Raw genomic sequence first — 27,106 nt, forward strand, 5'->3', positions numbered from 1 at the left:
TTTCTAAGTGGCAAAAGTCACACATAGGCACATATTTTTCAGCTAAATAGTGATCTGGTTGCAGGCACACAGACAATGTCCTAATGTTGCCTTTTAGGGGACTACCTGGCTTGCTTGCACTATTACTTACACAGAGTAACTTTTGTTTTTCCAGACAGGTAATCTTGCTTTGAGGCACCTGGGCAGATTTACGTGAGCCTTTGTACGACTGTCACAGGAATGTTACCTTACAGGGCATGCTCACAGGGAAACTTTAAACCTAGGGGTTGCAGACTGTACTTGGGGAAAATTAGTTCATTGCCAATTAAAATAGATTTGGATGGTGAGAAACAAAACCAAAACTTAACACACTGATTTCTCCCTACCTTTCCATTTTCCCAGGCTTCCTTTCACTCTTTCATCTCCAACCTCTCTGCCTCCCCCCCAAAAGCAGCACAGGGGCTGAGGGTATTTTTATCATGAGCTGTAACAGCTCTTCTCTGCACCTCCAGTTTGACCAGTTTGAGTCAGTTTGACTGATTTGTGCTGCTACAGAATGTGGTATGTTTCTCTGTTTCAGTGCATCCCTGAGATGTGTTTTTCCTTGCTCCACAAGATCTCTTGCAGCTTCTGTTGTGTGTGAACATGAAAGGGAAGACCTTAATACTTAGGTCTATGGCCTAAATGGACTATGAAGGTCCATTATATATTTTTTTCAGAGACTTTCCACTTTTATTTCTGATCACTCTTATTAGTATAACTTAATAGAATATATTAATATATACATTTTACTAATATAACCAAATATGTAATGCTCTTTTTCAGCTTTGTCCTCAGCTGACTCCCTCTTCCTCTGCAGGACAACATACATTCAAAATGTTTTGTTTTCAACCTAAATTCTTTGCAACTTGTAATTACAGGAGGAATTTTAATCCATTATAAAGAGTGCTAATGGGTGTATGATAAACTAATGATAGTCTATGGAACTGGGCCTAGCAAAGTAAAAGCCATAACAATTTGGAGGAACTGAGCTGCAACTTCAGAGCTTCTCCACAGTGGATGGAAAAGTCAGTTCTGACAGTGGTGTTAAAGCTGAGGAGGTGGTTTGAGAGCTTGGGAGAGGACGATACATCCTAAAGTGTTGGAAAAGGAGGAGTAGAGGGTGAGAACAAGAGGAAGACAAGTGATTTTTCTCTCCCCATCATTCCCACCGACTATTCTGATCATGGGAATGAACTACCTCACCAGGCCTGGTTTCTCTTCAGAGCCCAGTTACTGCTGCATGGGCCACCCTTCTTTGTGACCTTTCTCTGCATGCTTTTTCTGGGAGCAGTAGCAAAAGTAGCAATTCTGATGGGCAGAAGCAAACTAATTAATTTGGTTGCTCAGGGAAGAGGAGCAGGTTGTGTACATGCTCTCACTTTGCTGGACATATTTTCAGGTTCTTACAGGGTATCTTTTGCTGTTCCAGCCTGGCCTGGAGAAGTGCTTATGGATTGGCTGGCATTGATGGTGAGCAGCTGCTGGTGGCTGTGGTGCCTTCCCCAGATGCCCTGTAGGCAGGCTGCATGGATTTGCTCATGGCTTCAGTCCTGTCTGCTTCATTTGCTGAACTGTGCTGGGGTTAATAAGGCTGTGGTGAGGAGAGCCAGGGCTGTGCTGGGGGCTGGATACTCTGATCCTCCAGGTTTGCTTTCTGTCATCTACTGGAGATTTCTACAGGGTGCTCTGTGTGTGTGGATGAGTAGCTTACCCTTATGGATGCAGCTGAGTAAATGTGTTACAATTCTCCCAAACACTGAGATAACGTCTCACACGTAGTTCTAAATAACAGGTAGTTCTTGATCTGCTGTAGCATTTTCAGTGACTCACTGCTTCTTTTTTTTTTTTTTTTCCCTCCTGTTGCAGTAATTACAGAAGAGTGTTGCAGTTTCTGACTCAGAGGGAAGCTTCATTCCAAGGCTTCTGGCCATGCTGGCATTCCAGCTCTGCAGCTGTATGGAGCGAGTTGTGGGGACTGCATGGTAGCAGGTGGAGAATGAGCTGAAAATAATGCAGGCACAGCACATATCTTGAATGGTGATAGCAAGACATTAAAAGGAGGTTTTTCTTTGGATTAGCAGACAGAAACTTGGTTGCCAGAATCTTGGCTATGACTATTGTGTGTCTCAGAATGGCTGCTTACAGGAAAAACATCCCAAGGGAAATATCTGATGGCTTCTCTACCAGGCTGGACTAGGAAACTACAGAGTGAAAAAGAGCGCTCCATTCAGATCAGTTGTGGTCCCATAGCTTCTGAAGGGAATTGGTCTTCCTGTAGACCCATAGGAACGCTGGACATGTGCCTTATGGGGCAGGCATGGGGATGGGTCTGAAACATGTGCTGTGGGGCAAGGTTTCACATGTTGCCTTTTCTAGCTCCATGGGCACCATTGTTTCTCCTGGGGAAAAATTCATCAGATGCTGCAAGCTACTGCATTGTGTACACATGGACCAGGTGCAGCTGGCATGACTGCTTAGGGTGCAGCAGCACAGCAGCAGTGACATGCTGCCAAATGTGACCTGACAGCCCTGCCATGGGGAGACATGGGGCTGCAGGGGAGGGAGACACAAATGGACCACAGGGCTCGAGCCTCCTCTTTGCCTTGTGAGATGTCATAGCTGACAGGCACGTGGATGAGTCTTAGTCCCCTGTTGTTTTCGTGTTCACATATCCTCTATTTGTAAAGTGACCTCTTTGATTTGGTGGGGCTGCATTTTCACTTTGTGCTGGTGCAAGTGGCTGTGTGCAGCTGGCCACCAGGCCTCTGCTTGTCAGATGTGTGTGAAGGTCTTCTTGCCATCAGTTAAGTGTATTCAGAGGCAAGTCAGTGGAATTCGGGCCATGTTTCTCAGAGATGGAAATAAGTGCTCCTCACAGAAATACCATGCTTATGAAGCAAGTTCCATTATATTCAAGCATGATATTTCTGTGAGGAGTACCATTCCATTGGTGCTTTTCTAAGGACAGAAATTTCTTCCCCCAACTCTGTGGACATGGTTATTCTGAGCATCTCCCTGTGAAAGTGAGTGCACTTAGTTTAAGGCTCACAAACCTCACTTAGATGCCTAGGAGCCCTGCAGAGTAATAGGAAGAGCTGCATGATAGTGTGTTGGATACAAAAATACTGTTGCGTGCGACATAAGTAACATCTAATCTATGTGATTTGTGTTTGAATTTGGTGATAAGTGCCCTGACTGATACATTTAATGCCAACAAGGTAAATCTCTCAGAATGCAGGCCAGTTCAGGTCTTTTGGGGTCCTGGGCTCACTGGCATCAAGATAACAGTAGTGTGCTTAGGTGTGTAGGGGCTTTCATAAGTTATAAGTTCCCAGATCAATGAGAAATAACTATGTGGCCTGTGGGATGCTTCAGCTCTTGATTTCTCTTTTCAGGCAAAAAGGACAACTGATGAGAGAATGGGCTCTGCAGGGAAGTCTAGCCCTGACACCATGACAGCTGACAAGTCAGAAGCTGGAGACTTAGCTCTGGAGCCCCTGGTCACTTGCAAGCTGTGTCTCTGCGAATATTCCCTAGATAAGATGACCACTCTTCAGGAATGCCGCTGCATCTTTTGTACATCGGTAAGATCTAGAAGCACGTTTAAGTTGCAAGAGCAACTTAAGAGTAATGGAAGATAGACAGAACCGCAAGATGGAATTGCTTATATCCTGCTAGAAGTGTTATCTCCCCTGATAGGGGATGCTTTCCTAAAAAGCATTTGGTATTAGTCTCTATTGCTTTATCTAAAAGATTTGTCTGTTATTCTGCTTTTAATAATATGCGGCTCTATCAGATGTTCCTGTAGCATTCAATAACAATAAATCCTAGTAGTAAATGGGAAAAAAATGATGCATTTTGAGACTATTAGAGAACATATACCATCTATATGCAGTATCAAAATTTATTTCTTCTGAAGCAAAAGTCATCCTGTGACCATGGTTTTTGTTTCCCGCTTATTTTCTAGGTAGTCATAGGTGTTGCTTTTTTTTTTGCCTTTAAGTCTTGATTGTATTTTTTTTAAGGGCAATCAAAAAACCTAAACAAAAGTTAACCTTGGCCTATTGAACCTTTGCTTCTGCAGTCCATGCTGCAGAGAAATTGTCGAGGTCATGCATTGCCTTTAGTTGTCAGTGAGGATTTTGCATCCTGCAAATTCAGATCAAATAAAGCTGGTGGAAGTGATAAAGGCTGAGGTTGTGTAAGTTCGTAAAAGCCCTGCAGATATTAGTGCTCTTCTGATTTCTTTGTCAGCACGGGAAAATGAACCTAGTTACTCTGGCAATGGTGACTTTGATATACCCGACTAATGGATACTGGAAGCAAGTCAGAAGTCACAGTACAGAAGGTTTTGTTGTGTTTTTTTTTGTTGTTGTTGTTGGGTTCATCCAGCTCCAACCCCCCTGCCATGGACAGCGTTGCCACCCACCAGATCAGGTTGCCTGGGGCCTCATCCAACTTGACCTTGAACATTTCCAGGGATGGGGCATCCACAGCTTCTCTGAGCAACCTGTTAGTGCCTCACCATCTTCTGCCCAGCCTCCACCTGGACACAGAGCTGCTGAGAACAACCCTCTGCCTACAACCATCCAACCAATTCTTTATCCAACCTTCAAATCCATATGTTTCAAGAAACCAGGATAAGAGTGGTTAATTGCATTTTCAGCCTGAAATTAATGCAGTGTCTTTTCCATGTTGACTTCCACAAAACACTTCTGTTCTTTAGTTAGTAACATAAGTTTTAAGAGGACGTGCTTAACGGGTAGATAGGAAGGAAGACAAATTTATATTTAAAACTTGGAAGCTGTTGATAAGCTGATACTTATAAAGCAGTCTTGCTCTTCTCTGAGAATTCACTGACTGATTTCCTAAATATGCAGCTGTGTGAAGCTCTTAGACAAGCTCTGTTTATATGAGTTGGCTTAATATGCCTTGGTTGTGCTTATGCTCTGTGTCTACCCTTTGGCTGTTGTTGCCTGTTCACCTCTGTCTTTCACAGTCACTTCTCACTTGTCCAGGACCAGGAACAGGTAGAAAAGGTGCAGCTCCTTTGTGCTTAAGCGTTCTGTGATGAGTTGCTGTTCTCTCCTTATTTCTGCAGCAATGCAGAAGGTTGAACAGAGGCTGTGTCACTACCTGCAGAGTGCTCTGGGCTTTCCTGCTGCCTTTCCTGTTGCTCACTTACCACATTTGCTGAGATGGAAACAAATATGAGCAAATACCAACATATTCTTGCTCCCAGAGATTTCTGTGTGCTACGTAATGCAAAGAGGTACACTGAACTTCAGAAAGGTTGCTCTAGAGATCAACGGTCTCAAAAAGCATTGTAAGATTTTATAGTGGTTATAAGGAGAAAGGAAGTTATAAGGCATTTACTTAGAAGCAAGGTGTGTAACAGAGGAAGGCTATTTGATACCTATAGTACAGATCTGGTTGATAATCTGTGTCTGTGTTGATGCAATAGAGACACATAGAGCTTATATCCTTTAACAAAGAGGACTCTGTAGGCTTTTAACTTGCCTGTATGCTTTTCCATCTCGAACTCAGCACTTTCTGGCCGTATGAGTTGCAGTAATACATTTAGGCAGCCTCCAAAGAGCAATGACAGAAGCAGCACCTCACTACAGAGTGCCTCAGTGCCAGGACTTGTGTGAAGCATTGCAGTGAGTACAGCCTGCAGTGGCTGCTCTGGTATGCAATGCGGTAACTTCCCTCCCACCCATGACAAGGCTTTCAGATACCTTCTAAATGCAATGTCTGTCTTAAAGGCTGTGCAAATGTTACCCTTGAGCTATAGGATCAAACCTATATCAGTTTTTGAGCTAGCAGTGCATGGTTTTGTTTGTTTATACTTTTGCATAGCTTATTTTTTATCATTAAGGGTACTTATGTAGATCCATGAACAGTATTAAATTTGAAATTTAATAGAAGAGTACTTGACATGGACACAGTATGTCAGTTCTACTAAAATGAAGCCACTAGTTTGGTTAACTTTTTGTTCTATTACATATGTGTGACCTTTTTTTTTCTTGCCAAGTGTACTACTAGTTCTCTGTCTTTGATTGTTTTCTACTATATCACTTTTGATCTTGGGAGTAATTGGAAATGGTTAATATATAAGCATCTGCAGGAGAGAGATTATATCTCCTTTTCATTCGACTTTGTATGCAGCTATTTCTTTCAGCTTAGACACCCTTGTAGTAAGCATTATATCTTATAGAAGCTGTGTTTTTGCCAAAGTGAGCTTTATTTAAGGAGGTTTATATTTGCATTTTGGAGGAAGGTTGCAATTAAGGCAGGAGCTTTTCACGTAGCCATAAACATTTTTACTCTGCCTGTTCAGAAAAGAGAGATCAGATGGCTTTGCATGATACAGTTGCCATCTCACTTGGTAGCCCAGTCAGGTCTGAGAAGACGTCAACTCTGGAATTCTTACCATTTCATAGAATGTCTTGGGTTGGAAGGGACCTTAAAGATCATTCAGTTCCAACCCATCTGCTCTATGCAGGATTGCCACTCACTAAATCAGGCACCAGATTAGGCTACCCAGGCCCCCATCCAACCTGACCTTGAATGCTTCCTGGATAGGCACCCACAGCTTCTCTGGTCAGCCTGTACCAGTGTGTCACCACTCTCTAAGTAAAGAATTTCCTACAAACATATAATCTTAATCATTCCTCTTCATGGTTTAAAACTACTCCCCTTTGTTCTGTCATTATTGGACTTCGTAAGAAGTCAGTGTGCCTCTTGTTTATACTTGTTTCTTAACATCTAACTTAGATCTCAACCCTTTCAGTTTAAAACCAAGCTATCTGCTCATGTGAAAAGTCAGTCTCCTGTCCTGTTTATGAGCTCCCTTCATTATTGGAAGGCTGCAATGAGTTCTCCACACTGAACAAGCCCAGCTCCCTCAGCCTTGCTTCGTGTCAGAGATGCTCCAGCCCTTCAGTCATCTTAGTGACCCTCCTCTGGAGGGCTTCCAACTGCTCCATGTCTTCTAATGTGCAATATTGTTGCAACTGGCGGGAGAATCCACTGAAATGCAAGATGAAGCACACCTTTATGCATCCTGTGTTATGGAAACAGCTATAATAATGTACATCGTGGCTTAGTTTCATTGCATTTGGGCTGTATTAATTTTGAATGAAGGACTGATCTCTGTAGTGAGCTTAGCAGGGAAGCAACAAGTTAAGTTTTCTCTGCAAAACTTTTGACTTCCTTTATATTATTCAAATCATTTCCTATTCTCATTAAACCTTTGTGGAGTGCCATGATGCAAACACACATTATTGTAAATGAATACACATATAGTATTTTGCAGTATACACATTGCTTGTGCCCCATAGTTTTAAACTATATGTCCCATTCATGTCTCATCTGTTCTCAGTACTGCTTATCTTGTTTTATCTTATCAGTCACCCCTGTTGCGTGTTTGCATGATATCCTTCTTGTCTGTAGCACCTTGTGCTTGCCTTGTCTTGCAGCTTTTTATTTCTCAGAAGCAAACAGCTACACAGGTCTTTGCTCCTTTGGTCCCACTGCTCACATATGTACATACAATGATTATTCACTATGCCAGGCTTTGCCAACAGACCGTTATGAAATACACTATTTTACTGCACTTCTGCCTGAATACAAAGCAAAATAATATATATATATATATATTTACTATCCTGATTAACTTACAAAACTATATGTTTCCATACTTGGACAAGTTTCAAAAGTGCTCTCACAGTTTGGTTGCTCTTAATAGCACTGGTGTTAGGGAGAATGGGGTTTTGATGAGGTCTGTTAATGTGTTCGTTTCCCCCCTCCTCAGTTCTGTTTGGTTTTGCCTTCTTTTTCCCTTCTCCTTCTGAAAACTACAGGTTTCTTATATGAGCCAGGTGAGCAATTGCACACTATAGCTTCACTACTGTTTATATCAAGCAGTGGCTTATGTCCATCTTGTGTGTTATTTACTGGATCAGGTTTTGAGATGCATAAAACAAGATGTAAAAACTCTGAAAGCAAAAGATCTTAGTCAATCAAGTCTTAGGTGTTGACTGTACACGTTCTGGAGGACTAATGTGATTCACCATTCTTTCTCATCCAAGCAAATTTTTGTTAGGTCTTGTATTTCTGAGAAGTGTGTGAAGTTACTGAATCACAAAATATGCAAAACAAATTCCATGGTGATCACCTGTTTGATGTTTTGGTGCACGCAATCCAGTCTAATCCAGGATTAGACTTCCTCCAACCTTAAAAGGAAAAGTCATCATGCAGTGTTGAATAAAAGCACAGGTAACTTCTATCTTGAATATTCCACAAAGTCGGTTATCTGACAGCGTTTGGGAGAACCCAATTTTCTGCTGTGTGACAGCAAGGCCAGGGCTCAGCAGAGGTAAAAAAGAAGGCTCCTTTACTGCTATCGATAGCCTGGTGCCCTGGGCAGCTGCCTAGTGAGTCAGGGCAATGGGATTCTGCAGTCTCTGAGAAGGGAGATGGCATGCTGCTGCCAGCTACATTTTCTATTGGGGGAAGGGAAAACCCTTCCAGAAAGAGAATTTTCACCATTGTACTTCAACAGCAGGACACTCTTCGCTCTTTTCTTGTGGCTTCTAGGAACAGCTGTGTGCTGCCCTGCTTTCTTCAGGTCACCTAACACTGACCTTTTGTTGTCAGCAAGCCTTAGACTGCTTTTCAGGGAAGGAATGGTGAGCTGTAGACAAACTGATGTGAAGGATCAGTGTGAACAGCAGAAAGCACAGGAAGAAAAGCTTTGGAGCAGAGATTGATTTGATCAAAGTCAAGGGAGAAGCAGATGACAAAGAGCATGGGATGTCTGCTAAATTATGTATTATACAGAAATACCCCAGTGAAGGACTACTTAGTAAAATTTATGAGTAAGTGAAAATGTGAATTGCCTTAACCTAGCAGACATTGGATTGTAATCTTTCTTATCTTTCTCTGTGCTAACTTTCAAGAGGGGACTTTTTGATCCCCTCTTATTTCACTTCTCTTCCTCATCTTAGGAGACAACTGCATGTGCTCATGGCTGCACTAGAACACTGTGTTCTCCTGTTCCCAAATAGCCTTTGTGCTGCAATGCCCCACTTACTTTATATAAAACTCACCTCAGATTGTTTTCTGTTTCCACCCACAGGTAGAAGCTGCCAAATTTTGACATTTCAGACTTTTTTTTTTTTTCCCCAGCTTGACATTTGAAATATTTCAGAATAGCTTTTTTTTTTTTTTTTTTTTTTTTTTAAGTTATAAAAGAGAAAATTCCCACGCCTGCTAATATTGGCACTGAACACTTAGCATTTTTATCATAATTTAGATGGTTTAAGAACTTCATGCATGTATTTCTGGATAGAGTATCAGAAAGGCACGAATGTTGCCCACCTTCCTGACTGGTAGCATTCACCAAAAGGCAGTTCCTGAAGACATGTCCACCAAAAAGACATGCTCCTGAAGTCAGCAGGAATGGTAGCACCATGATAATGGCCAAGAGGAGATTGGGGAAGGCAGATGAGGAAGAGAGAACCACAGTATTTCATCACAGCACTGTGTCAGCGAAGTTAGTTATCTCTGTTTCAGGAATGAAGAAACAGATGTGAAGTAAGCTGTCACTGCCTTAGAATAGTAGAGTGTCTGAGCCAGTCTGTGACATAAGCCTCATGGTCGCATCTGTTTTGTAGCTGTTGGTAAGATTGTGTTTGGTTTGACACAGACTTATTTGCAAATGGCATTCACAGCTGGTTGAGGCTTACAGAAGTGAGTTTTTCTAGTCATGTTCTCTGGCCATTTTTTGTTTTGTGGTGATGCTTTGTGACAAAGATTACCAGGTAGCTATCCTGGTTTTAATGAACTGCTTCCACTTTGTGGAAGGCTACGTGTAAATTTGTTTTGGGACTGCATATCTGAGCAGAATTTAGTGCCATTAGCAGTAGACTACAGCAGATCCCTCAGACGTACTTGGAAGAACCCATGGAAAACCAGGTCTGAAGAGCAGCAGGAGACAGTTATCTTCTGTTCCATTGTCATCTTTCCTTATTGATGTTTTCACTTACTTATGACAAAATAAGATGCTTGTCAAGTCATATTTTTCCTCTGCTTCCACTTAGCTGCAAGATAATACACCATTAGGGGCTGAAAGGGATTTTTTTTTCCCCACTTTCTTTCAAGCATCTTTCTCAATAAGGCTTTTTTGTGACCTGATTTATCCATTTGGTGATATCCGTTTAAAGGCAACTTCATTTATCGCTGCATCTGGTCCTTAGCTAAAATACAAATTGAGCAATAAAAGAGCTTGTTTTATTGATGTGCTTTTATTGTACTTATAACAAACTCTTTTTGATTGGAGAAACCCTGTTTGGTTTTTGTTGTTGTTGTTTTTTTTTTCCCAAGCAATGTGCAGATGCATCCAAGCTAACTGACAACAGGATAAATTCATCTGGTTTTAAGACCTGTTTAGAAGTTTAGAAGTGCTTGACAGGTTCCAGGAGTTTGATTACTACACATTGGAAGTGGGTGGTCCATCTTACAGACTGAATGTGCACAGGTGCATGTCATGACAATTATGAATGTATTGTTAATTTGTTAGAGTTCTGACAAGTCAGTAATACATTTAAGCTACATGACTACAATATTGTCATGAGTGTGCACTGAAAAATAGGTAACATTTATAAACAAGAAAGAAATAAGAGTTATATCTTGTTTAATGGAAAGTGCATGAACACTGCATAGAACTGAAGTGGCTGTTACCATAAGACACTCATGGCCTCTGGAATGCCAACCAAAAAGCTGTGTCCTCTTTCCATATGCAGTCTTTGTATTTCACCCTTCCAGTTTTGAGTGTGAAAAAAGACCAAGGCTAAAAAGCCTAAACTCCGTACAGTTTGGGGGACTTAAATCTAGGAAGGAGATTTAACATTTTATATCGGTCTTGTGAATGGGAACCTGAGGTTTTCTTAAAGACAATTTCAATTTCAGAAAATTTCAGTTATTCATTTGTAGGAAAGACTTTCTTCTTTTTGTAGAATATCTTAAATATTTTTTGATGTTTAACATAGCTCTTACTCAAGGAGTGGTTACAAAACACTCTAGACCTGCTTCCCCCCTCCCCTGTTTTCCACTGTTATTGTGATGCTTAATTAAAGAAAAATACACTTATTTGGTTTTTACAGTTTTTTTACAGTAAGGGTGGGTGAATCACTGGAATGGGTTGCCCAGAGATAAGGTGGATTGCCCATCCTTGGAGACATTTCAAGTTAGGCTGGACCAGGCTCCAAGCAACCTGATTTGGTTGTGGATGATCCTGTTCATTGCAGGGACATTGGACTAGATGACTTTTAAAGATCCTTTCCAACTTAATGTGATTTTCTGATTCAGTTTTTCTTCATGGCCATCCCTCCAACTTTCATAATGCTACCTGTTCATTTTTTCCATATCACATACAGAGTTTCATTTTATGCTTTAACCTCCAAACCAATAATGCTGCATTTAGGTAGCTGAAGTGCCATGTGCAGATGGCAAGGTAATAGAAAATGTCAGGGTACTTGAAAAAGTAGTATATAGGAATGACTGAGATTTGTCTTTTGTCTCTGGTAGGGAGATTATCAGAAAATGGCTTTGAATATAAACATAACATTTTGCAGTGAGAAGGATATAATGCCTTTGTCACATCATTACCTTGAAATGTAATACTGAAAATACACTTTCAACTTATTCTTAAGTTAAAACACAGAACTGTTCTAAAAATAAATGCATGTATATTGCATGTACTGTAATTTGATCTAGCCTACTAGATATATTCATGAGAATCACTTTTTTGAAGCAGGTAAATAGGCATTGACCTTATTTTATTAAGTGACAGAAGGTAATAGCCTGAAAAACAAAAACATCTTAATGTGAAAAAAAATTTTTTGCCTCCAATTGCTTAGAGAGCAAATTCTTTGAAGAAGATAACAGTAGATATTATGAGTACCAAGCAGGAAAAAAATGATTTGTGGAACTATTTTCACTGAGGTTGACAGTAGTCCAGCAGGACCAACACTTGATTGGTGAGGGTGTTAAGGCCTTGGAATCCTTGAGGTGATTTCTTGGATGTCAAGATGAAGATCCTTTCAAGGAACTCTGGTATTACAGAGTACCTTTATCCTACCTACGTTTTCTAGAGCGATTAAACAGCATATGTAATGTGTACGGTTTTTTAGACAAAAAGCATGAGAAAATTATCTTATCATTTTGCATCTATGTAATGACTTCTTCGCAGTGTAGAAGAACATACTGCTGAGAAAATGAATCCTGGGTCATTGTATACACTGTGAATCCTCTTTTCATCACATACGCAGTTTGTACGTCAATTCAGATGCTTTGTTTGCCGTTTTTCAGCTAAGTAGCTAAATTAGTAGCTGGACTGTAAATAAAGTGACACCTCTCTAAAAAACAGTCTTGCTGTTAGTGTGGAGATAGTTATTTTCCACTATTTTTATTTTTATTTTTATTTTTATTTTTATTTTTATTTTTATTTTTATTTTTATTTTTATTTTTATTTTTATTTTTATTTTTATTTTTATTTNTTTTATTTTTATTTTTATTTTTATTTTTATTTTTATTTTTATTTTTATTTTTATTTTTATTTTTATTTTTATTTTTATTTTTATTTTTATTTTTCTTCCCTGCTAACTTGTCCCCTGTTTCACAAGAAGTTCAAATGTTCATGTACAGATTTAGGTAAAAAGCTTAATCCTTCAATGCTAAGTGTTAAAAAAGCTTCCTATAAGTACTTCCATCACCTTTCTGAATTGCTTCCAGAATACATTCTCCAAGCTCAAAAAATCAAGGCAAAAGATATAATAGCTATAAAACTATTTAAGATGGAGGTTTTTGGTGAAACATTTGAAGTTCCATGGCACTGCGCAGATCCGTTATGAAATCTATCCAAATCACCCTCTATAAGCACAGCACCCTCTGAATGTATTGCAAGAAGGCTTAACTTGCTGTCCTCACCTACAGTCAAGTGGTGAGTGAGAGTAGGAGAATCCCCATGCATTAACGGTCCCCAGAAACCTCTGTTCTCCTGGCTCGGTGTCCCTAGTGGCTCAGATAGAGGATACAGAAGCTGAATCAAACCCCCATGCTGTTGTTGGAAGCTCCTTAAGCACTTCCTGCCCATGGTGGTAGAGGAGGTTAAATGTCAGTGTGCTGAAATTCTGTCTTGGAAGTCTAAATTAAGAACAAGCCTTTGGGCTGCTGCTAGGCCTGCAGGAACTTCTCAGCCTTTGTCCCTGCTCTGTAACTGGCTGACCTGAGCTGCCCCCAAAATACAAATCCACTGCACCATGCTGTCAAAACAAATTACTCAATATCATGCGGCACCACAGTGGAGACAGAAGGCAGGATCTCAGTGAAAGTAAAAGGCTGTTCTCTCATGCTTGCTAAGGAATGAAGCCAGACTAAATGCTTTGTCAGGAGAAGAACTTTTCCCCTTCCCCAAATGCTGCCACAGGACTTGAAGAAGGTGATCAAGTCTCCTATGAGGAGAGAGAGTGATACATGAAGTGCCCAGGTATCTAAAGAGCCCTATTCCTAAGGCTGGCAGATCTCAAGAACCTTACACCTTGATGCATTTCTTAAAAATGGTCAGGTATTTAACCAGGAAAGCACAGATTAGAAGCCTTAATGACCCATTAGGTCCCAGGTATCCAGTGCTGCAGCTGGCCTCAGTGGAGAAAAGGAGCAAGGCAACAGAGAAGAAGCCAGCAGCTCTGATGAGGAGGACAGGTTTACCATGTGGGCATGTCATAGATCTGTGGAGAACAAAGCTTAGATGTGCACTCATAAAACAAGTTGGTTTTCATTTACAATAAACCATGCAAGCTGATACCAAAATATGCCAGAAATCCACATTTTGTTATTCTGTTAGCAGTGATTTTCAATTGACTGTATACTCTTTGATTTTGTTCAAGGAGGTGGTTGTTTTGTTTTACTTTGAGGCAAGTTCACTTACTTGCCTGTGTACTTTGGAGATAAAATTAGAGCACCGTGCGTCAGTCCATTGCCCCAGTTTTGTTTCATGACTTCACTGAAGGTGATCTAACACGGGTTAAATAGACATAAGAGTTGTGGAGCCCTACCTAAGCTCCAAATTAAGTGTATTTGAAACTGGCATGCCAAATAAAAGGTAGGGAAGCAGACGTTGGGGTTGAGAAGCCTGCTATTTTTGTGTCATTAAACAGTTTGAAACATTCCTAAGATGGAGTCCATGCTGAAAATAGATTTAGAACTTTTTCTGAACAGACCAGAGGCTGATGATAAATCATAGTAAATCATGCAAGTTACCTGATCTCAGTGGAGCCTTGAGAGGGAGAATAGTACTGATAACTGCACGTCTTGTTGGGCAGATTATAACCTCCTGTAACCTTATAAGCCTCCCCCTTTTATGGAGCTGAGAACAGTAGCCTCTTTCTTGTAAATGAGGTCTGTACAGTGGAGACTGCTGACTGAGAGTCTGCATTAAGAATGCAGGAGGAAAGACAAAAGAATTAAGCCTGTTTAATTAGTATGAAGGATCCTCCTGCATAATCTACCAAACTCGATTGAGCAGAGTGTAGGAGTTAGCGCTGAAGGGTCTGACTCGCTGATTTGGATAAACGCAATGCCCAGCAGATGAAGTCACACGTAATTAATTGTTCTGTGTTGCATTCTTTCCAATGTAATGACTTGTAGCATTCACACTTATAATAATTGATGTTTTCTGTGTGCTGGAGCTTCAGGACAGCCAATTAAGGCAGTGAAAGTGGTAGTTGTGTGGAGGTTCTAGCATTGCTATGCTACCAACATATGGGCTCTAACTTCTTTTTCTTTCATTATTTCTAGTGCCTGAAACAGTACATGCAGCTGGCTATTCAAGAAGGTTGCGGTTCCCCTATCACTTGTCCAGACATGCTCTGTGTGAACCATGGGACCCTACAAGAAGCTGAGGTATTAACACTTCTTTCTCCTTTTTTAAGCGTAAAAACCCCAAAGTTCTTTTCTTCATCTACATAATAAATATGATCATGTACTTTTTCCTCCCTTTAATTACCTTTAATGAGCTTTTGGCAAGAAGCCTGACTGACAAGAAGTACTAGAAACAAACAGATGTTTTTCAAGGGTTTTGCTTCTTTTTCCCTCTGTGCCTTGAGGAAGAGCTTAATTGGCATCCAGACAATCTCTGAATTATCTGTGCAGGTGACTTAACCAGAATACCTTGTACCCTAGAATTGCTGATCCTCCATTAGTGCTGTCAGTTAAATCAGATTTGATATGACTACAGACACTAAATTCCAGCACCTCTTTAAACCCAAGGGCAAGAACACAAACTGATTATACTCAAAGCCAGGATGTTTTCTTCTTTGTTAATATTGAGCTGCAACAACCAATTTGTGGCTGACTATAAATACATGGGACAGTAAAACTGTATTGAAGGTAAGGTATCTGCACAGTACTGGGTGGAAGTAGGTCTTAAGAGAAAAGTGTCTTATTTCCCAGGGCAGAGATGAGAGAAATTGAGAGATCAAAAGCTAAATGAGGTTTGGGCACAGCTGTTGGAACATCTGGCACATGCACAATCCCCCGACTGACATGAAGGTTCAATTTGAAAGTTGGAGGCAGAAAACTGGAGGGAAAATGTAGCTTTAGACCTTGCACTCCTTAAGGCAAAGGGATTTAGGGGGCTGTAAATGGCCCCTACAAGGCTTCCTAATGGCCTCCCAGCAGCACTCAAACAGCCTTTTGGCTGTCTTAGAGGTAGTGTCAAGTTTCTGAATTGGGCTTAGTGCTAAACCCGTAACATAGGGAGGAGCTGCCGACTGTGTGGCTAGAACCACACATGCCAGCTACTCTGTTCATCTAGAAAGCAGTATGAATCTGTGGGTAAATCTGATGCTGCCCTGCAGCTATTCTTGCTTGCTCTGTGAGGCAGGTAAGCCCCTGCTGGGCAGAGGAATACAAGCCAAAAAGAAAGACTAAAGGCTTTTGTCTTGTTCGGTGCATTCTCTCTGCAATTGTGCACAGGAACAAAATAAAGGAGAATCAGGCCTCCATCTCCAAACTAAAGAGAGGCAGTTTATTATCTTCTGCATTCCCTTAAGCTTTGTTTATACGGGTGGCATAACTGTGCTAGAGACATACAATTCTGCTCAAATGCAATCAGTGACAGCACAGTTCCTTGATAAATGTGACCTGTGGTCTTATCTTTCAAAAATTTTTGTGCTCTGAAGTAAAAGCTGCAAGATCAGATCGTAGTAGCTAAGCTGTTTCTCACAAATATTTGAGGTGTGGTTAAGTAGCAAAACTCAATTCCATTAACTATGGGATGAGATTCTCCTTTGGCCAAACCCAGCTGTTGTGTATCTGAAGCAAAGGTGTGTCATTTCCTCCATGTGGAAAAAATTGCACCTACTGGCATTTATTGATGCTTGCTAAATGTTTCTGCAGACCAAACAGTAGATTCAAGCACAGTGAGGCAGTGGTCTTGTTCATCACTGGTGAAAACACATAGCTAACAGAGATGACTGTGTTGAAAAAGTGTTTTGTAGCTGAGAATTTGCTCTATCAAACAGTATTATTGTGCTCTTTGTAGCCATTGGAATTTCATGGAAATAAATAAAAGGCATTACTTTAGGAGTGACCCACATATTTTACTAAATACTTTAATAAAGGAAACCTTAGAAGAAAGTCAATAAAGCAAGAACAATTGGAATAATAGATTATCTCTATGAATAATCTGCATAATTAGACTGCAAAATATGTATGAGCATTCTGTGTTCTTTTCTGTAAAGGCTGTTCCATGTGAAAATGTGGTCTTTAAAAGCTGTGATTTAAAAAAAAAAAATAAATCCTTATTCAGATGATGCAGAATGTCTTCAAATGTGGCTATGGTTTGGCACAGAAGTGCAGAGTACAGTCACACTCTGAAACTTCAGGCATGAAGATATCAGCTTCCTTGTCTCCTCAAGGTCTCTGGCATTTGGTCTCTGGCAGGTGAAAGTTCCTCAGCAGTACAGTGCCATGAGAAAAGTCATAACTCTGGCAACCCATTTCTCACCTGTGCAGTAGTATATACTTAAAAACTACTTATATTTGTGCATTTCAAAGTTTCTCTTTTGGTAAATGTTAGTGCAAGCAAGTAGGCATTATGGCTTCTTCTGAAAATGTTGTAGCTGTTGCCTTTATTAGTATCAGGGTTGTGAAAAATGTATTTTTCAGATCATGTACATTTCAGACTCTGCTCTTGCTTATGTTGAGCAGGTGCTGCTGCACTACAAGGAAAAATAGATTATCCTTTTAATGGACATGCCGTTAAACTGGTTCCATGCTTTGGGCAAACTGTGTCTAATTATGTTAGTCAACACAGTTGCCTTGTTTGTTTTTCAAATGCCTTTTGCCCTATCCTCAACAAGGGAGATAAGGTGAACTTAGGCATAATTTTAAAGAGAAAACCCTTTCCATTGACATCAGTGCATTTTGAGTTGAGTCCTCTTCAATAAGGAAGCTGAACAATTTATAATAAAGCTTATAAGTAATTTATAATACGTAATAGTTATGGAAGATTATTTACTACTTTCTGTCACTGTCTTTATTCAAGGTGTGTAGCATTTCTTTATTGCCTTCTGTCTACCTATTTAAATGCCTTCACTGTGAACTAAGTATGTTTTGTCTTCTGAGCAAAATTCTTTCATTTCTGTTCAGAACTAAATTATTTGAGCCTTTTGACTGCTCTGGACTTGATTCAGACACACACGTTTCTTGTGTTGCTTTTGACAGGTGAGGGCAAGAACTCTGGTTAACTTTTTAAACATGTAATACAATTTCTTCCCATATTTGTCATGAAGAAATGAGCAAGTTAGATTAACTGGAATGTGACTTTGTAAAACGGCTGAATACTTCATCAGTGTTTAGGGGAGTAAACTACTCATTTGTAGAATATGAGAGATGCTGGGCTCAGCTTTTGGTGAGTGAGAGCATTGTGTCTCTGGACCTCAGAAGAAAACATTTCAGGCTTTTTATTCTTAAAAAACTTAAGTCATTTGAACCAGAAAATTGTACCTTTAGATACTTTAAAAAATATGTTTTCTGACCCTCTTGATTTGTTTTGTGTTTATAATAACAAAATCTAGCTGAGACTGGTATGTTCCCTGCCCGTTTTTTGTTCTGACAAACAGTGCGTTCAAATAGAAGGAATTGTTCCATGGGAGTGCTTGGTATCAAGTCTAATCTTAGATCATATCTTGGCCTGTTACATTAAGGTAGCAGCTGCTTGCAGTATAGGTTGTTTTAAAGTAGAAAGAAATGGGTGTTGATTGTGGGAAGGCACTGGTTTTGGCTCCAGATTCTTTCAAATAGCTGGTTACACATGCACACAAAAAAAGTTTAAAAGCAATTTTGTTGGACAATATGTTTGTCCTTTTGCACTCTAAAAAGTACAATAAACGGAACTGGTTTGGATTTGTTTCCAGAAGTAGAAGGTACAAGGAGCATCTGATACTGAGACAGTCCTTTTCAACTGTACACACTTCTTCCATCTAGAATACTCCAGTCTCTCTTGGGAATTCACTCCGTTGATTTAATTGGAACAGTTAATATCCCTAATCTAAATAAAGGGCAATTTATTACAATTTGGAATGGTTTTACTTGGTACAAATGCAATCACCAGTGTAAGCTGTGAATCAGTACTATGAAACAGGTCTTGAGTGCCTTTGACAGCTTTCAACGTAGTACTCACAAGAATAATTTCTAGTGGATTGTGCTTTGCTGTTTTGATGCCTGTATTGTTTTGGAGCTGATAGGGATGATGCCAGTGATCCATGTATATGTAATCTAATTGGATTAATATTGTGCAGAAGGCAGTTGGACTTTTCCTTTGCCTCAGAAGTTCAGGGCAGAGAATAGTACCTTTGTGGCTAGTACAGTTTCTATTTCTTTTCCCTTCATCTGTGTTAATACCTGATCTACACCAGTGCTAATCTGGCAGAGGGTTGCCAGCACTTTGCAAAGGGGTACAGAAATGGGATGGTGACCCAAATCTTGGAATTATTTACTGCTGTATTCCACACGCAGCTGAGCAAAAATGCCATCGAGTGTCAGTTTAAAATACCGATTTTATTTTTAATTTGAAAATTGGTTTGCATTTTGTTAGAGGTGATTGAAATGAGGAGGGAGGTGAGGAAATGTTGACTTATCTTTTTCAGTGCCAAAATTAAAATTGTTGTGTGTTATTTGCATGTATCGATCCAAGAGAAGAGAGTCATTTTGTGTGTATGAATCATTAAATGAGCACCTTGATGGAGAAAATAAATTAATATTTCATGATTAAACTATTGAGTATGGTAGCCGATAAAGAAAGGAGTAAGCATAATTTCTAGCACTGAGGTTGAACCTCCATACAATCTCCCTGCAAACCACAGCCCAGCTTAAAACCGTTTTGCACTCTTAGCAAAATTAGACTCTGCCTCTGTGAATGGAACTTCAGCAGAGATGGGCAATGCAGCCCTTTGCAAGCGGCTCTTGGTGCTGCCAGTGAAGAATCTCTCCTTGCTGTGTGTCTCCTAACGTGGAAAAAGGGAGAAGCACTTGTCCTGGTGAACTCTCCTCTTGTGGCAGTATCAAGGCTTGATTCATATGGGTGTGAAAGGAAGTAAGATCTGTTCAGTTCTCTTTATTGCTTTCTTGCATATCCTTTGAAAGCCAGAGAATAGGCAGAGCAGGGAATTCTGTTTACCACTGTGGTAACCAATGTGAAAAAGCAGGGGAGTTGTTCTGCCTTGGCTCTTGCTTACTGCACTGCCCAAGTTACAAGGAACAGTCTGCCCCTGTGTAAACTGAACTCAGTTCCAGTGCTTTCATTTTCCTTCCTTTGCTCTTTTGTCTTACATAGTAATAGCACCACTTGTTATTGTACCATACTGGGCAGTCTTTTGGGACACTCGGCAAGGTTCCAACTGGAGCCTTTTGTGGTAGCAAGCCTTCAAAGTTTTCCCTTTTGCCATGGATGTTCTTATTTCAGGTAGGAGCTGCCATTGCTATTGAGAACTGTCAATATTCTGATGCTCTGAAAAGAGAATTTTATCTGCTGCTTACAAAATATAGAAAAACAAGAAAACTTATTTCAACTTCTGCCAGTCTGATAAGGTCTTTTTGGGAGAAGAGAGTCCTAGCCTCTCATTTTCTTCATAGGTTTCTATTGTAACTTTAACTTATCTTTAAAAAAAAGATTGTTGTAAAACTTGTCATGTCACATTTCTTGTTGCTCTGGATAACTGATTAACTTCTTAGTTTGGAAGAGGAGATGTCTTGATGTGCTCACATTCTTTCAGCACTTTGACACCTACTGTGTGGGCATTGTGCTTCTTCTCAAGCTTCTTATCCTCTGTTGAACCCAGTGTGTGAGGCAGGGCAGGGCAGGGGGTGTTCGGGATGGTTGAGGTAGGGCCGAGACTGTTGCTGAGACTGGTCTGACCCCTGCCATAAAGACTGGGAGATGTGCATAAGCAGCCATTCGTTTGGCCTGTGTGCTTGTCCATGAACCATGGTTTTCCATTTCCAAGTCTGGCTAATTGTCTCCTTCAGATAGATTAAACACAAACATGAAATAAAACTGTGTAATACATGTAGAATCTATCCACAAAGAAGGCGTTCCTATGCATGGTTAGAGAAGGACACGGGTGAACTACTGGGTGGCTGAAGGGGGGGAGATCAAGAAGTCCTTTACGTTTTGAAGAAGGAAATCTAGGTACGATATAAAGCAAGAAGGAAAAGAAGGTGAATTTGAGGGCTGGCTCAGAAAAGCAGAGAAGTAGAACAGGGTGTTTATTTTTCTCAAGTCTCTAGTTGTTTCTAATGCTTTTTCTTTGTTTCTCATTTCAGATTGCCTATTTGGTACCAGTTGAACAGTTTCAGCTATTCAAGAGGCTGAAATTTGAACGGGGTATGGACCTTTTCAGTTTCTGTTATCTTGGTTTTCAAAATGTCTGTGAAAGTGGCAGTATTACAAACTGTAAAGTATTCTGCCTTGAGACAAAGCATACTGGGTCAATTAAGGAAGAGGTGGAGAAAATATCATTATTTTGAAATTGTTTAACTGCAGTCATAAAGTCCACTGACTAATTTGAAATGATTTTGGTAAAGCAAAATCAACAGAGTGGTGCCTTACTGAAATATCATGCTTTTACTCAAACTTGTCTGCAACACTCACAGATTGTGTGCCCAAAACTCTGTCACCCTTCCTGCAGTATGTTCATCCTGGGTCCTTCAGGCAGTGGTTGTACAGAGCGAAAAGTGCTGGTTGAGTTAGCCAAGATGGCAGAGACTGATGCTCTGCTGCAGAGCGCACGTGATCCTTTACTAGGGGATCTTCCAGTTTGGGGATCTTCAAAACTTCCATGAGAGACAGACCCTGTTGTCTGATACGAACTTCTGCAAACATCCCCTTCTCACAGAGAAGCCTTGTGTGTGTTCCCCTAGTATTTTTAAATTTTTCCTGAGGGATAATTTGTGACCCTCATTACTGATTAAGGGCATATCAATAACACAGTTTGAAACTGAAGGTCAATGCCAGAGCTCAGCATTCTAATTCAGGAGGCAGGTCCTAGCCAAGGCTGAAAAAGACATGTGCCAGTCAGAAAGATGAAGTCTCACAGTGATTTTAAAGACTGACACCAACTGGAAAGCCCTGCTTAGAAGTTATAGTATTTTTCTAAGTACTCACATCATGGTAGTTTGCAGAGTAGTGTATCTGGGACTGGTCTGCCCTGACTCTGCTTGTCTTTCCTCTAAAGACTATAATTTATCATCCTTTACATGCATGCTTAGATGCAGATGAATTGGGAACATGTATGAAAATGCAGAGTTTTACATTAATGTACACTAATGCACTTTAAAAGATGGTCAGATAGAAGAATATTTGGGTTTTTACTGAATCTCATCTGGCCTGAATTCAGTGAGATTACCATGAAACACAAAACCAGCAAAATGAGTACACCCAAATGTACCCCAGAGTTCATGGGCAGATGCAGATTGTAGCTGTGCTTTGCAAGTACTTAGGATGATAATTTAAAAAATAAATAAATCCCAAGAGCAGCTTTTATTTTTGAATTCTATCTGTCTCAAATTCTGCCACCTTCTTTTTCACTCTTAATTCCTTATGAAGTCCCTCCTGTTTGTAAATCAAGCAGTGACTTACCTGCAGTAGAATTCAGAGCTTGTTACATATTTAATATTTCAACATATTAAAGAAAGAGAGGCATTCTTGAAATGCATTTATTTTTATTATATAAAATGTTTTGTTTTAAGTGAAGACTGTGAAACTAAGGATTTCCCGGTGTCTCTTCCTCTACAACCAGCCAAAACTGAACTCATGATCTTTTGTCCAACTCCCTGTTCCATCTTGTTTTTGTTTCTTTCTTTTTCATTGTCTCCCACTCATAGAAACCTGAAACTTGTCTATTTTTTTAAATCCTCCTTCCCTTTTCTTTCTTGCCTAAATCTTACAAATCTCCTCCATACCTCTACTTCCTCTCTTCATTATGTTTTTAAGATCTGTCCTTTCTCCTCTATGATGAGTAAAACTCATGAACAGTTTAAACTGAGCCTTTTGGCCTTGTGTGTTCTTAGCAATGAAGTCAGCCTACTGATAACTTAAATTGTAACCTGGCCACCAGCATTAATGCCAACCCAGCAAGGTCCTTTTAGTATGTCCCAGGTTTAGCACTGCCCCTAGGGCTGGCCTTTCTAGAGTCATCATTTGAACCTGGCTGATTTGTTTCTGCTGGCCTGAAGCTGTCTTCTCAGACTTGATCCCAGCCCAGCAATGCTGGCCTGATTATCTCTTTCTGAATCTAGAAATAAGCTTTGTTGATGGCATTACTGGCACCAGTTTCTGACTCTGGGACTCCTGACAGATGAGATCTGATCTGTGGCTTGTGGTTTCATCAGAGCTTGTACAACCTAGCCATTTTCAAATCTCGTGATATGCAAAAGCTGGGTTGCTGTTGTCTAGCTGTAATCTCTCTCACGGTCTCCTGCCAGCCACAACCACTGTGTACCTTTGCGAGCCATTCTGACACCAGCCCTAAGGCAAACTCAGTGTGGCTCCTTGAACTGACAGCAAAAGTAGTCCCTTGGTATTTGTGTTCAGCCATAGGCCTTTCATGAACTTCAGTCGGAATGAGGCCAGATGGCCAGAGCTGATGTCAGCCAGAAGCAAAGCCAAGTATATCTTCAGAGGTCCATTAAATCATTGGAATTGCTTAATGACAAAGAACATTTCAAAGAAATGCAAGATGGTGTAATAGTAGCATTGCTCTAATCAGCCCTCTGGGGTTTCTTAAATAAAGAGAAAACTTACATGTGAAATATTTTGAGCTCCCTTTTCTTCCTTGGTTTCAGTTTTTCTTCAGACCAGGAATTGAAAACAGCTAGTTTGAGTTAGCTAGGGTTTTTTTTTTTCCCTCTCTCTCTCTCTCTCTTTTTTTTCCGTTCTTGGAAGTCAGTGTGGTAAGGGAAAGAAACATAAAGCAATATGTTCTCCAGATGTTGCTTTTTAAAGTACAGTAGGCCAAATTCTGATTCTTAGAATAGACAGGTGCTACATTGTCCCTCATTGTGTTCTGATCAACAAAACCCTCTATTCAAACCCTTCAAGTTCCTGTACATAGTCTCTTCTTCTCTCAGCTTCTGCTCTCAGCTTCTGACAAGGGCTTTCTGTGTTCCATCTTGCTTCAGCACCGCCCTTGCTTTACTAGAAGTGTTAGTAATAATACCTATATGTTCTTTCTTTGTCTGATAATGAATGTACTGAAAGCATCCAGTCTTCTTGTGCTGTGTTCTTAGAACACAGATGTTTTCAGGTTTAAATCAAGCTTTCTTACATATATTTAACTTACGTGCAGCCAGTCATGACCTTGGCACAGGGATTCCATGTAATTTATTTTGTATAAAAAAAACCCAGGAATTACTGCATGCATCTTTATGATGGAGTTGATGTGGCCATCAGAAATAACGAAATAGAAGGAGTGGTTAGAATCACAGAATCACAGAATTATCAAGGTTGGAAAAGACCTAGAAGATCATCTAGTCCAACCATTACCAATACTTCCCAGCTAAATCATAAAAAAGAACATAAGCATTATATTTCTATGACAGTTGCCGAATAGGCCTAGTGAAAGATGATGCAAAACTCCACTTTATTCCTAATGGAAAAACTATCCATCAAAAGGGAAATATTCCTAATATTCTGTGGAAGGCATGAGCTCGTTTTCAGTAGGCACCTCTTGGAAGCCAGATATTCTCTCTTCTTCAGAATGCTACATTTCTCACCTTTGCCTCCCACATCTTGCTTGCTTGCTTGTATATTTTGTGAAAACTGTCCAGATCCCTGTCTGTCACACACTCTGTTTGGGAAGATGTTCTTCCTGAAAGCAGAGTGAGCGTGGCTGAACTGGCTGTGGGGAGACAAGGAAAAGGCTTAAGAGAGAAATAGCCCTAACCAAAAGACTGAACATCTCATCAGAGTAAAATAATAACTTCTTTCCTTATTTTGACTGCTGCTTTTTATTTTTATTTTTTTCTGGTTTCACTTGTACTCCATGGTAAAGCAAACAGCATGAGACAGCATGGATTGTGAAATACCATCTGTAGGTTCTTTGTGAAAATGGAGGAAGTGGGAGAGGAGGGAATTTCGTTTCATGCATCACATCTTGCTGCAACTAATTTGTAAAAATCAGTAAGATTTACAACCCTTCTTCCAATGAATGTCAAAACCAGACATCCTGTCTATCATTCAAAAACCGGATAGGTGAATTTTTGTTTCCAAAGTTGAGTGTACTATCTGCAGGAACTGCCGTTTTTCTTCCTGTTGTTTGTCAGCAGAAATAGTGTGGAACATACTGTGTGAAGACTGAAATGCGACAGTCGGTAGTAGGGCATGGTCTTACCCAGTTCAGAGCATCATCTCTGAAGGAAGCTTGGATGACTTGCCCATTACTGTCTCTCTTTTCTCCCCGCAAATGGAAGTACAAGCTGTTATTGGCAAAATATTTGTTTGCTTTTGAGAGTAGAGGAAGCATGTGTAAGAGAATAAGGAGAAAGAAGAGAACTCAATTCATGAAGTGGTTTAAAAATAAGGTAGTATGGGTGTTTTTGCTGGCACACTCTAAATTATAGGTTAAAGCCTTTGGTGTGGATATGTGAAGTCTCTACATCTGTCAGAGGACAGACTAAAATATTACTTTTGTTGCAGTAAGTACTTGTGTGCCCTTCAGCCAGCAGATCAGATGGTTATCCTTACTAGGTTCCTCACTGTAAGTGTTGTATAGAGCTGGGCAGGAGAGTTAGAAGATAAGTGAGCACAGCAAAGCTCGGTTATGCCGTACCACTGGGACTCATGCTGACTCGCTCCCAGGGCGCGAGGAAGTACAGGTAGATCCTTACAGCATGACGGCTTTTTTCTAGGGAGGCTCTGTAGGATAGGAGCGTTTGACTTCATTGCAGGGACTTCAGCAGTGTAAAGTATACACATAGTAAACAAGCCTAACAGTGAATGTGATTTGTCTGGGTTTCTCTTGCAAGCCTAAATTCTTTTAGTAAAGGTTGGGAAGTGAGAGAAATAACTGGCATTCACTGCCATGTATCATTGTATGTAACTCACAGTTTCCACCCACTATCTTACCTTGACTATTGTTGTAATCTGAGATCTGCTCACATTAATCAGTTTGTAGATAGTGGGGGGAAGTAAGTCACAGAAAGGGACCTGGCATTAATTTAATGACAGTCCTTCTGCTATTTACATGAGAGGTATGTTATGGCTTGTGCATGTGAAAGACATAATGTCCTAACATTACAAAAGACACGTGCATTTCAGAAAGCATCAGTTACCTTTATCGTTTTTGTCTCCCTATAAAAGCAAAGAACATGTCCTGTGTAGTCTGTTGCCATTATTGTGATGCATCCAGTGCAGCAGCTGCACAGTTCCATGCCTGCATGTGGAAGTAGCCTCAAGCATCCACAGGCACAGAGTCAGAAGGCTTCAGCTTCCCCATGTACATTCAGAACTGCATCTTGCATACCCTGACATGCCACCAGAATGAGAACAGGGCTGTATAAGTAGTTTTATTTCTATCTCTTCTGTTTCAGAAGTCCATTTGGACCCTCAGAGAACGTGGTGTCCTGCAGCAGACTGCCAAACGGTGTGCTGCATTGGACCAAATGAGTCAGGAGTGCCGGTGCCGGTGGAGTGCCCATCCTGCCACATGATGTTCTGCTCCTCTTGTAAGGAAGCATGGCACCCACAGCGCCTGTGCCCAGAAAACCAAGCTCTGGTAACAACGGAGCAGGGGTAAGAGTGCAGCCCACAGTGGCTGTGTTGGTTTTTCTTGGCATAGGGTGCTTGCTCTGTGTCTCACTTCAATTTAATTGAACTGTTTTCTTAATGGTATCTCTGACACTGTCCATCTCTGCTGGCATTTCCTAAATATGATTCCAGTCTAATTTCTATTTTAAATTACACGTGTTGTTTATATAGCATTAAAGACCAAGAGAATGGAGTTTCACTTTCATATGACAAAGTCCTACATTTAGTAGTGGATATACTTCTGTGTATTCTCTTGAATATGATAAGCTTCACACCTGAAGTGCGTTAAGACAGTAACATTAGGTGCTCTAGAAAATAAGCACAATTCACATTAGGAGCTGAGTATCAGCAGTAATTATATTTACGTTTCACTTTAATGTTTCCTTACTCTTCTAGATCACTTATTGGAACAGAGACGGAAGCACCAATTAAGCAGTGCCCAGTTTGTCGGATCTATATTGAGAGAAATGAGGGCTGTGCTCAGATGATGTGCAAGAACTGCAAACACACATTTTGCTGGTACTGCCTACAGAACTTGGATGTAAGTGCTGCAGAGAAAAAAATATCTAGATGAAGGGTAACTGGGGGCTGAGGTTAGTCTGAAGCTCCATGCAAAGTTTTCCACCAATCTAGGAATTCCAGTTCTAGGAATAACTTGGCTTATTTCAGATGCTAATTCCATTCCTTTTTTTCATCCAGTGCTTTTAT

The 27,106-nt window shown here is 40.3% G+C and overlaps 1 protein-coding gene across 4 annotated transcripts in view; it reads left to right on the plus strand.

Annotated features, from left to right (window-relative positions):
• RNF144B (ring finger protein 144B) overlaps nt 1–27,106 on the plus strand; it is a 75,181-nt gene that overhangs the window by 42,810 nt on the left and 5,265 nt on the right. For 3 of the 4 annotated variants that reach the window (XM_015854748.2, XM_015854745.2, XM_015854746.2), the window contains 5 exons: nt 3,417–3,605; nt 14,887–14,991; nt 20,917–20,977; nt 26,182–26,383; nt 26,795–26,939. In XM_015854748.2, the coding sequence (XP_015710234.1) occupies nt 3,441–3,605; nt 14,887–14,991; nt 20,917–20,977; nt 26,182–26,383; nt 26,795–26,939 (678 nt within the window). In that variant the 5' untranslated portion in view covers nt 3,417–3,440. Of the gene's footprint in view, nt 1–1,887; nt 2,011–3,416; nt 3,606–14,886; nt 14,992–20,916; nt 20,978–26,181; nt 26,384–26,794; nt 26,940–27,106 lie in introns of all 4 variants that reach the window. The other variant, XM_015854747.2, reaches the window with a different exon arrangement.

The sequence above is a fragment of the Coturnix japonica genome, chromosome 2, assembly GCF_001577835.2.
Source record: "Coturnix japonica isolate 7356 chromosome 2, Coturnix japonica 2.1, whole genome shotgun sequence".
Lineage (NCBI taxonomy): Eukaryota > Metazoa > Chordata > Aves > Galliformes > Phasianidae > Coturnix > Coturnix japonica.